This window comes from Odontomachus brunneus, unplaced genomic scaffold (assembly GCF_010583005.1).
Source record: "Odontomachus brunneus isolate Ranch 3 - 2012 unplaced genomic scaffold, Obru_v1 Obru_scaffold_083, whole genome shotgun sequence".
NCBI lineage: Eukaryota > Metazoa > Arthropoda > Insecta > Hymenoptera > Formicidae > Odontomachus > Odontomachus brunneus.
Genome location: NW_022639533.1, coordinates 1,495,352 through 1,507,286, shown reverse-complemented (window position 1 = coordinate 1,507,286; position 11,935 = coordinate 1,495,352). Strand labels below are relative to the sequence as shown.

Below are 11,935 nucleotides of genomic sequence, written 5' to 3'. Positions count from 1 at the left end.
TATATATATATATATATATATATATATATATATATATATATATATATATATATATATATATAAGAGGAATGTAATAATACGACATATGATTACTTTAATCCCATTTGCGGTAAGACATTCTTGATGATCACATTGCCAATCTTAATCCATTCCCATACTTTCTCAATATTGTGATTTGCAGTCGAGATGACGATGTTTGGGCAATACTTCATGCCCTGTTCAACCGTTTTCAATTTTTCAGATATTCTCTCGTACGGTTTTTCCGTTACTAACACACTATTTAATATATTTACAAATGGGCTCTGAAAAGTAGAAACTTAAATTCATTTAATGAAAAAAATATATAATATTTCGATATATAATATAATTAACTCAGTTAACATATCTCAAGTAAATTGATTTTTACTAAGAGATAAAATTCGTAGATTCGTAGATTTTTGCGCAAAATTGACAGTTTAATTATAAATACCGTGATACTAGCAAAAAATATATACTCAAATAATATAAAAAATATATAATATTCAAACATATATTTAAAATCAAAAAGGGACACTCGTAACTCTATTTAATACGTCGTCTGTTGCGCTGATTTCCGTTGATTGAAAACTCACAACTGACGATTAAATTACTAAAGATACGGTAAATAAAAGTAACTGATTAGATATATATATATATATATATATATATATATATATATATATATCTTTTACTTTGTTTCACCCACTATCTATAAGTCGTGCAACTAATTTCTCTTTTGGATGCAACTACTTATATTTTATAATACTTGTAACTAAATGTGGTAATATGATTCTGTTCACTAGCGATCACCACGACATTCGACGTATTAATCAGTCATGTTAATTACCAAACTCTTGTTATTCTGCGTGGCTTTTCGATACAATATGCAATCTCTTGCCCAATGGTGCCAATATGTATTCATTACATGTAAGGAATTTGTAATATATCCTAAACGTACATTACCTTCTTGCCCTTTTAAAAATCTGTAAATTACGTCATTCGTGTATATAATGCGCATATATATATGTACAACAATATATACAATATAAAGTATCATGTATAGCACACATGAAATTTTGACGGAAACGCACTTAGATAGCCATTCAGCAGCTTCGTTACCACAATCTATACAAATTAGTTTGGGAGTTGTTATTATTCCGTTGCCACACCAATAATCACACGTGATGATTTCTTTGTTGGTTAGCTCGCTGCATAAGCTGGGCATATTTGGTGCTTGTAGTATTATGCAATTTTCCTCAATAAATAAGCTTACCTTACTCAGTGCCGAGTATATTTTAGAGGTAATTACATATTTGGTCAGGTCATCGAACACTACAAATGATCTAATGGCATAAAGTAAAAGTTGGTCGTTACTCGTTGGTCGTTAGACTGTGATGTAGCAAGAGTTACACTTATCGGAAATTTCATGTGTTCATCCAAGCGCATTAGTAAACTAAATTTTATATCAATATCTTACTTTACCGTATCTTTCTTATTGTACAGGCTTATTGTCCGCAAATTATTGTATAATACTTTCGTGGTGTATTCTGGGATTTAATTAGAATAGAAAATCCTAATCCGAAAATATCAGAGGTAGTCAGGGTTGTTTTTGAGTTATAAGCGATTAAAGTTTACTAATGATACCGCGTGAATTTTGCATACTCAAAAGCAAAGCTTTCGCACGAACTCTATGCATTAGTTATCAATTTTTCCAAAATCAATTTTCATTGACTAGCTGGTTCTGTCTTTTCTTACGCTACATGTATTACAACAATCAGTTGTAATTGATATATTTTAATTGATGGTGAATTTTAATTTTTACTCACAAAGAACGATATTTTTTGGACTTCTCGTTTTATTAATCGCGAAGTCAATTATCTGTCGTAAAATCATGAGTAGTTACGTTCTTTTAACTGTAGTTGAGGTCTTTTAATTACGGTTACGCGAATCTATTACGTTAAATGTTGAACAATTTATATTATCGAACATTATAGCTGCAAACACAATATGCGCATTCGATGGTACCGGAGATATAAGTTGTTAAGAAAATAAATATTCGAATTACGCACTAACCTGTCCCACTTCATTTTTATGCCATTCTCAATCATGTGCATCCCATCCAATTTTACTTCACATTCGTCAACGCTATATTCATTGCCCGAAATCAACGGATATGCGTACAACTTTTGGATCTTACCGACCTTGACCCAATTCGGAGCTGGTAATTGGGGAATAAACAGTTGGTCATTTTGTTTTTTCAGTGGTTTTTGTTTTGCGGAATCTGAAATATTTAATTCGTGTGCATAAAAAAATACATTCTCCAAAATCGTCTCCATGTCATTTATTTTTTTATAATTTGCAAAACACAAACCATACCTTCTATTTTGCACACGGTTTGCACTTGCGGCTTTACTTTTTCCTCCTTGAAATTTGCCTCGTATTTCTTTTTTTTATGTTGTATCACTTTGAACGTGAGAGTCGTTAAACCGCAAATAAGGACGACTACTGAACTCTGTGTTTTGGAATATATCCATTAAGAAAATTATTCCTAAAAAGTTTCTCGCACAATATGCTACATGCCTTTTGATAATTATTTTGTATTTAGTACTGCTCCGATCGCATTTATATAGCTTAATCTTCAGAAAAGTCATATTCGCAATTAACATACGTAGACAGTTCAATTTGAGAATTCGGAATTGATTTTTCGAATTGTGTAGCAAGTACTCTTATTAGCCGTTCTGATAGGTCACATTTGGATATAATATGTATGAATAGCCTGAAGAAATAATAAGACAGAAATATACTTTACCTTGACGATGCGTATATTCATAATTTGTGTTATTAATAACGCTGACATATTTAAATTTATTTTCTTGTCAGCAATAAATTGATTTGCCTCAAACTGTTTGTTACGACAAACAACTGCTATACGACTCTTCTACGATTTGATTTCACTGATCTGTCCTTCGATCGTACACACCTTTTCCACTAAGCGAGTTCTTGCGGTATACTGAAGCCGTTTGTACCGGAATTGTCTATACGTAACGTTATTCTTATTATTGTTACTCATATATCTGTATCGCTCTCCGTAATAACGGGTTGAAAGCGTTCATGTTTGTTGATCTTTTTTGCAAAGTTTGCTGTTCGTATGCTGAGACGACTCAATTACTCATGGTTTCAGTATCTTCCGAAGATCAACCGGGAAATATAAACTCACTGAAAACCGCTATTAATAATTGAGAAAATATAATAAGATTTTGTTAATTGTATATCACGACTATGATTATCAAATATATATATATATATATATATATATATATATATATATATATATATATATATATATATATATTTGCTCAATGTTTGCTAAAATGTTTAATCTTGATTGTAATGATATAACATATTGGTCTTGACCGTATTGTTGGTAATGATACGCAATGGCTTACATCGAGACAACAGTTTTAGAACATCGTACGTAGAAACGAGGCAGTAATGTGTTTACACGCCTTATTATGGATAGGACAGAGATGTCGCGCGGAGCAATTCAAAAGAAATCTCTTTCAAGTATAAAAGAAGTTTAATACGAAGTATTTAATAAGACATTTAATTTCACAACAAAAACATTGTTTTATTATATGTTAATATGTCCAAAACAAACTGCAAAAGATAAAAACGTCGTAAGAACTGGAAAATATTAGAATATAGAATAGAATATATAATAACATAATATAACATGAAATAATAACATAATATAACGGTATGGCCGTGGCATATAGAAAAATATGAGTAACAAGATTTAAGTAAGAAGCGACTTGGTCAATTATAATTATTATTGAAATTTCGACATGATAGTCTTCAGTTCTTGATTATTCTCGTGAATAATTAATTTAATGTGATTAATTAATTTACTTATTGCTTAAATTTTATTGCTTCTGTTTTATTTCTATGTGCCATGCGCTCAATAATAAAATTAACATAAACATAAACTCACTTGTTTGATGATAACACATTATACAGAACAGCTCATAACATCTTCAGTATGTAATACAATTAGCTTATTAAAATTTCCTAATTGTACGCATTATTAATTTATTATTTATTAATTATTTAAAGAAGAAAGAGAAAACGATAGATCAAAATGGCAATCCGTTACTGTGATAACTATACGTTAATATCGATAAATAAAAATGCGTACGATTAGAAAATACTAATAATCTATTTACATTGTGTGTTAAAATATGTCAACTGTGTAAATATCAAACGTGAACTATTAAAAATTGATTTACGATACAAAATGATCTAGAAGTATTTACAATACTTCAATAGTAAATTGAATTTTGCTGTTTAAGCCGAGTCGGAAATCTTGACATGAAAATTCGAAATTTTTTGAATTATAAATGATTAAATTTACTAATTTAATTTCTTATCGCACATTCAGATTCGTAAGTACCTATTTTTGTACGATATGCATGGATCTGTTCGTTATTTGTTATTTATATTAACAGATTAGCTATTTCTATTTTTCGGTTTCTTCAGACTTCGTCTTCGCACATTGATTGCTATGGCATACATAGTGCTTTAAGAAATCGAAAAATGAAATCAGCTGAGCCACAAAAATCAAATTCTAGAATTACATCAATAACAGATAATTAATCAATGCATCATACGCACATCTGATTGCGGGGATGGTACACGCGAAATCTATGCGTGATATCACACTTGTTAAATTAAAATCATATGTAATACAAAAATTACTGCTATTACGACATCTTGATGTTAGAATTTCCAGATCTCAGATGACACTTTAGAAAATATCGTATAATCCACGTGAAATTTTGACACACCATAAAGAGAAAGTAAAAACGATTACTATAAACCGAAAACTATGTAATATATTTGGCGCAACGCGTTAACTACACTTACTTTTTTTCCTGGGACTTTGGTCTTCCATTAAATCATTGTCGGGAATGTGAAGGTATACGTTGTCACCTAATTTAACACGTCCAAGAAGATACAGTTCGCAATTAACTCCCAACCCAAGTAATTTATTGTCCATTGAACTTTTTCTAAATCAAAGAGAACAGTATATATATTAAAAAACTTCAATTAAGATTTCATTGCAAATGCTGCAAGGACTGAAAATCTGTTAAGAATATTTTCGATTCGCGCACAATCGATACTAAACAGATTCCAGGTTTTTATTCCTCTCGCGTACAAGCAAATGCATAAGAAAAATTGAAATAATGACACATGTATGATTACCTTAGTTCAACAAACGGTTGAGTATTCTTAATGATTATACCGCCAATCTTGATCCACTCCCACTTTTCCGCCGTATATAAATTTGAAATTAAAATAACGACGTTTGGACAAATCATCTCGTCTGGTTCAAATAATCTCAACATTTCATATGTGTTATTATATGATGTCGGCGATATTAATATGCTGTGTAATATATCTATGAATGGTTTCTGAAAAGAAACTTGTTGATTTATTTGACATAACATTTCGATATTATGATATGATATTCTCGAGTCAAAATTTTGATCCTGCTTTATATCCGATTTAACACCTATTTTTATACTCTAAAATCTATAACAACGTCTTTTGATTTTATTTAATCTACTAGCTTTGCCAAGAGATTCTCTTTAGAACCTACAAGTAACAAGTGCGTTTTCTGTTATTTAGAGGCGCTAAGTAAGATTTCAGTTTCAATATATATTACACATACACCGATCCTTCAGAATATATAGATATTAGAAAGCTCAGTAGAAAGTTCTCCAAAGTAGAACTAAAATTTCAACTCGGGTTCACTCAAAGAACATCTCAAGAATATTTCTAGTATAGTGATTTTGATTAACATATTAAGCGTTCTATAGATTTGTGTGCGACAGTTTACTCATATAAATACCGATAAAATAACGAGCAAGATATATTTAATTATAAGGAAATATATTCAAATATATTTGAGATCGAAGAAATAGCAAGGGACTATCATTATCATTTAATATATTCACTATATTGTATTGATTTCCATTAATTGTAGAACAGCTTAACTAACAATTTAATTACTAAAAATACAGTGAATAAATGTAACTTGAGATACATATATCTTTTACTTTTGCGTTTTTTCGACCGTATAACTAACACAAACTTGCATAATCATACATTGCATATGTGTAAGGAAATAATCATGAATAAAATACATTCATGCGTAGCGTAGTAAAAGGATGCTTCTTATATAGACATATCTTACACTAGATTAGTTAATCTCCTCCATATGAATAATATGTCTATACAAGTTTGTCTGGATAAGTTTCTAACGAATTAAAGTAAGTTATGAAACTGAGAATTTTTTTCTCGAGAGATTAAAGACGCGAGATGGTTTATAATATTATAGTTTCATTTATCAGCGATTATTCTGACAATCATTTCGATATTAATCATCATTGTATTACTACTATTTAATCAATTACCAAACTGTGTTTATTTCGTCTGACTCTTTGATACAATATGCAATTCCTGAGCACAAGTTGCCAGTATATACCCATACAACCGACGGCATTGATTGCATGTCCCAAACGTAAACCGGAGTCTTTTCCCCATAAAAATCTGTAGATCACAACACTCGTATTTAACTTACATATTATATAAAATACCTCAATACATACGTGAGATTTCTGGACACGTACCTGGATAACCATTGGGCCACGTCGTCGCCACAATCTGTGCAAACGATTTTTGGGAATGGTTGTATTTTCTCACAACACCAATAAGTACACTCGACAATTTCATTGTCTCTCAGCTTGATGCTTAAAGTGGGCATCTGAGCGGCTTGTAATATTATGTAATTATTCTCGATCATCAAGTCCACTTCATGTAGTGTCGGGAAATTATTACTAGTTATTATGCACTTGCTCTCTATATTATATACTACAAATGCTCTGATAACATAAGATTTAAAGTTCAACGTTAATTTCGATGAGTTATTTACGATATAACACCATGAACTATTACTGATAGTTTGTTAAAGAAATATGTATCCAAATTCTATACTAACCGATCCCAATTTATTAATTGGCCATTCTTAAACATGTACATCCCCTCATATTTCACTTGACACTCATCAACGACACATGGTTTGCCCGATACTAATGGATATGCGTACAGATTTGTAACCTTACCGACTTTGACCCATCTCGGTGCTGGTAATTGGGAAATAGTTAGGTAATTGCGTTTACGATTCAATGAAATATATTCTGCACTATCTGAAGTATCGAATTTGTGCATAAGTAAAAGTATAAGTACATTCTCTACAACCACTTTACCACGTGAATTTTATTTTCTAATAACTGTTGAAGCACACACTACCTTCTAATTTAGATGGGACTATCGGTAACTTGTTTTGTCTGATTTTTTTCATCTTCTGTCGTCTATTTTGTAGAATCACGCTGAACATGAGGCTTGTCATACCGCAAGCAATTGCGAGCAGTGTATACTGCATTTCAAATAAATTCGTTAAAAAAGTTATTCTTCAAAAATTTCTGTTGTGATATATCTTTTGACAGTTACCCTACATTATTTTTATTGCTTCAAAAAAAAGCAATTCTTTGATTTATATAATTTAAATAAATCTCGAGAAAAAAAGTTGCATTCTTAATTAACGTGATATAACTCCGAGGAAAGTTTAAATTGTGAATTCGGAATTGATCTCTATCGGTTGTTATAATAAATAAATTTATAATAATAAATAAATTTTAATAAATAAATAAATTTTGTCAGCCGTTTTAATAGGCACGTGAATAAAAAAACTTAGTTTGTGAAAAACTTCTATTTTATTAATTTTTCTCAGTTATTTGAATCAAGTTTTAAAGCAGTCAAATGTTTAGGTATGTCTTTACTTGCGTTAATCGAGATATTGTTTCTCATAATTGAATTTTTGTCTGGTCCCTATTCAGTGTACGAATGGATTGAAGAAATAATAAGTAAGAAGTATGATTTACCTGTATGAAGTGTGACTTCATGACTTATCTCGTCAATCTTGCTCTCATTTAACAATTTCTGTTCCTGTTCACTTGTTTATTGCACAAATGATATTAACGTTAGACGTAGTAGCATTAAAATTGCTATAAGATCCTTTTTGAATAGAGATTGCCGAGTTTACTGATCTCTTTGAATTGTGTATTCGTTTTAACTGAGCGAGTTGTGATATACTGAAACGGTTCGTGTCGAGATCGTCTGCGCACGTGATGTTATTATTATTACTTCTATCTTTGTCTCAGAATGGGACGCGTTTGTATTAAGGTTTCGGATTGTTTTTATGAAGTATGCTCTGTTCGTGTCCTGAGAAAACGCTTCTGTACATTTGGAGATAAGCTTAGAAATATGAATTCGCTGCAAATCGTGATTGATACTTGAGAAGATGTCATAAGATTTTATTAATTGTATTATAATTATAATTATCAAATGTGTGGCGCTACTTACAGTGAAACGTTTAAATTCGATCGTCTTCTAATAGTAGCAAGAATTAAATAACGTTTTACATTGAGATGATAAATTTGTATCGCCAAAATGGTATCAGTATTTTCAATGTAAAATGGCCAATAATTCTGAAATTTGTGTATAATGTATATTATGTTGTATATTAATTTTTAATATTTCCATTATCATTATTAAGGTAAATATCATTATTATCGTTATTATAATTCCATAACTATCACATATCATTTCACATAACATATCATTTCCATAACTATCATCATTACTATGAGGAACATTAGTAAATTTCTTAAAATCATTAAATTAATTTTCGAGTTTTCAAATATGAGTTTCCAAAAATGGGGTCGAATATATTTTGTTCAGTATTATCGTCTGGAATACAATTTGAATGAATGTTCCTCTGTTCCCTCAATAACTTTCTCAGAATCTTTAAAATAATTTTCCGACTTCCAAAAGTCACGTTTCGAACGCTGAGTCTAGCGTAGTGTTAGCAGCAAAGTTGCTTTCTCGTGCATGTTCATTGGAAGCTATCCTATATATGCGCGAGAAACCCTGCTGATATAGACTACGCATCTCGTAGAATATTATTGCCGGGAGCACAATTTGGCAGAATATTTTTCTGTTTCCTCAGTAAATTTCTCAGGATCATTATAATCAATACAATAAAACTTATCTTTTTTAAAAAGAAGATGAAAAAGGCGCCAAGTATGCGCGCTCTGTATAAAAATATATATAGACTATACTACAAAAATAATGATATAAAGAGATTTGATTCGAGATATCATTCAAAAATTATAATCAATATGATGATACAAAAACTATCGGTATCTTAATAATAGGATTTCTGGCTTTTTAATAAAACATCAGAAAATATTATCAAAATGTTTTATTATTTATAAAAAATCTTGGAACACCATAAGGAGATAAATATGAGTAAAAATACAATTAGCACAAACCGTAAACTAAGAATATATTAGAAATAACACATTAAGTAATACTATTCCTTTTCTTAATCACACCTTTTATGATTTCTGCTTCTTCTTTATATCAGGGAAAATGAATGTATATGTCGTCATTTTTTTTAACATATCCAGCTTCATACAGTTTACTATTAACTCCCAATCCATATAACAACGCATTCTCATCGAATGTCCTATTACTGAAAAGAAAGCATACGTTAAAGAAATTCAATTAAGGTTTTATTGTCGTAAAGTCTCAAAATTTCTCAGTAGTATTAAGAGTACTTTTGACTTGTATAATCGATATTAAAAAGATTTCAGGTGTGTAAGCAGAAGAATACAAAATAAATATATACGCATATCATTACCTTCCTTTAATTATCGCCGGTTGTGTAACCTTGACGATTAAATCGCCGATTTTGATCCACTCCCATTTCCTCTCCAAGTGCTGCTTTGAAGCAGAAATAGTGATCGTTGGATAAACCATGCCGTATTGATCCTCTATTTCGAATGTGTCAGGCTTTTTCTTTCGTGATATCTGGTTTGTTGAGGATGTCTCCAAGGGCAATATGTTTATAAACGGACCCTAATAAGGAGCAATATCTTGATTTATTTGATAGAAATATAAAATTACAAAATTATGACGGTAAGGAAATTCAGCGAACAGATCTTTAGTATATTACTTTTTACTAAAATATTAAGCAGTTTGTAGACTTTGGCACAACACTAACAGTTTACGCAAAATTTATACAAATATATAAATTACCAAGTTGTGTCCATTCCATAAATTTCCTATAAATAACGATTCATGCCCGTTCCAGGATTGCCAGTACATCCTCGAAGGATTGACAAAACTCATCGAATACCCCAAACGTAGTTCGGAGCTTTTATCGTCCAAGAATCTGAAAATTTTTTCATTTGTATCTAATGTACAGATGATATTAAATATTGCAGTACATATCTAAAAATTTTAAATGCGTACCTGCATAACCATTTGGCGACTTCGTCGCCGCAATCGACGCAAGTGAATGTTGGAAATACGTCATACATCTTGCAGCACGAATAAGAACACTTAACAGACTCATTATTCTCTATATTCTCTAATTTGACAGATAAAGTGGGCATTTTGTCTGTTTCTAATGTTATGTAATTATTTTTAACCGACAATCCCACTTTAAGCAGTTCCGGGAATCTTTTTATAGTCATTATGCATTTGGTTTTCTTATTATACACCACAAATGATCTGATAGCACAGGTTTTAAAATTAAACGTTATTTTTTGGGTTATTATATAATAAGAGAAATTATTGTGAATAATTTAAAAAAAAAACAAATATTTAAATTCCATACTAACCGGTCCCATGTTATTAATTCGCCTTTTTTGAACATATACATCTCATCAAAAGTAATTTGACATTCGTCAACGTCGCATGCTTTGCCCGATACTAGTGGATACATGTATAAATTTGTGACATTGCCGACTCTTATCCATCTTGGGTCTGGTAATTCGGAAATAATTGGATATATGATTTCGCGTTTCGCAAAAATACGACTTTTGGGATCTAAAACATCATACGCATTCATCAAAAAATGTTTTTCACAACAGTAACATTAAAAGATATTTTTCACAACTACAATTATATATATTACGTTCGATTTTTATTAGTTTGTACTCCGTGATTTCCTCTTCGTAATCTTTAGTATTTTTAATACTTTTGGAGGACATCAGGGACATTAGCCGGAAAGTAATTGCACTCACTCTATGCTACATTTTAAGTATATATTAAAAGAGTTATTCTTCAGAGGTCATCCATTACTTTATATAAAATTTAAGAAATTTTTATTCCCTCCTTTTTTTCTCATATTTTATCACAATGTTTCGGCTTCCTCTCAATATTATATGATGCCCCAGGTAGCAGATTCACGTCAAAATGACGTCTGGTCATTTCATGACCAAAAATGATCAAAGAATGACCAAAAATATCATAAAAATATCGTTAAAATGACGGTCTAATGTCACAGATCGATAACGATATTTTAAGACGACTTAATGACGTTTTAATGATGTTTCTAAACGTCAATAATACGTCATTAAGACGTTGTACAGAAACATCATTAATACGTTGTACAGAAACATCATTAAGACGTCATAAAAAAGACGTCTTAAAGACGCCATTATTTAGTCACTTGACGTCAATCGACCAGTTATGACCAGTTTTTGACGTCATTTTGACGTGATTTTGCTACTTGGGATAGAATTATTCCTTTCTCTTCACATAGAATAAGAAAAAGTAACTTATATTATGAATAATAATTATTAGATTATTCGCTACTATCTTTTTTCTAAAATGTAAACAATTTTTAAACATAAATGAATTTAATTATTTTATTTTATAATTTTAATTAATTATTTATTTATTAAAAAATATGGTAATTATTTACTTTAGAGGATCCACCTTC

The 11,935-nt window shown here is 30.4% G+C and overlaps 3 protein-coding genes across 5 annotated transcripts in view; all 3 read right to left on the bottom strand.

The window, feature by feature from the left end:
• Positions 1-3,050, bottom strand: part of LOC116847794 (mitochondrial amidoxime reducing component 2-like) — a 4,825-nt gene extending 1,775 nt beyond the window's left edge. Inside the window, exons 1-6 of the mRNA XM_032823179.1 lie at positions 2,828-3,050; positions 2,395-2,530; positions 2,092-2,299; positions 1,110-1,361; positions 866-1,001; positions 94-302 (exon numbers count right to left, since the gene is read on the bottom strand). Of these exons, the coding sequence (XP_032679070.1) occupies positions 94-302; positions 866-1,001; positions 1,110-1,361; positions 2,092-2,299; positions 2,395-2,530; positions 2,828-2,875 (989 nt within the window). The 5' untranslated portion in view covers positions 2,876-3,050. The remainder of the gene's footprint in view (positions 1-93; positions 303-865; positions 1,002-1,109; positions 1,362-2,091; positions 2,300-2,394; positions 2,531-2,827) is intronic.
• A 147-nt stretch (positions 3,051-3,197) lies between these two features.
• LOC116847793 (mitochondrial amidoxime-reducing component 1-like) lies at positions 3,198-8,620 on the bottom strand. 3 transcript variants are annotated; one of them, XM_032823176.1, is made up of 9 exons: positions 8,503-8,620; positions 8,022-8,412; positions 7,390-7,516; positions 7,079-7,286; positions 6,711-6,962; positions 6,495-6,630; positions 5,281-5,489; positions 4,942-5,084; positions 3,198-3,244 (listed from the first exon to the last, which is right to left on the bottom strand). In XM_032823176.1, the coding sequence occupies exons 2-9, from the start codon at positions 8,040-8,042 to the stop codon at positions 3,213-3,215; spliced, it is 1,128 nt and encodes a 375-aa protein (XP_032679067.1). In that variant the 5' UTR covers positions 8,043-8,412; positions 8,503-8,620; the 3' UTR covers positions 3,198-3,212. The 3 variants fall into 3 exon arrangements, with proteins under 3 accessions (XP_032679067.1, XP_032679069.1, XP_032679068.1); XM_032823178.1 differs by having other exon boundaries at positions 7,079-7,223; positions 8,503-8,611; XM_032823177.1 differs by lacking the exon at positions 3,198-3,244 and adding an exon at positions 3,626-4,820 and having other exon boundaries at positions 8,503-8,619.
• A 768-nt stretch (positions 8,621-9,388) lies between these two features.
• LOC116847795 (mitochondrial amidoxime-reducing component 1-like) overlaps positions 9,389-11,935 on the bottom strand; it is a 4,483-nt gene continuing 1,936 nt past the window's right edge. The window contains exons 2-7 of the mRNA XM_032823182.1: positions 11,126-11,240; positions 10,830-11,037; positions 10,459-10,719; positions 10,243-10,378; positions 9,845-10,062; positions 9,389-9,676 (exon numbers count right to left, since the gene is read on the bottom strand). Coding sequence (XP_032679073.1) covers positions 9,565-9,676; positions 9,845-10,062; positions 10,243-10,378; positions 10,459-10,719; positions 10,830-11,037; positions 11,126-11,240 — 1,050 coding nt within the window. The 3' untranslated portion in view covers positions 9,389-9,564. The remainder of the gene's footprint in view (positions 9,677-9,844; positions 10,063-10,242; positions 10,379-10,458; positions 10,720-10,829; positions 11,038-11,125; positions 11,241-11,935) is intronic.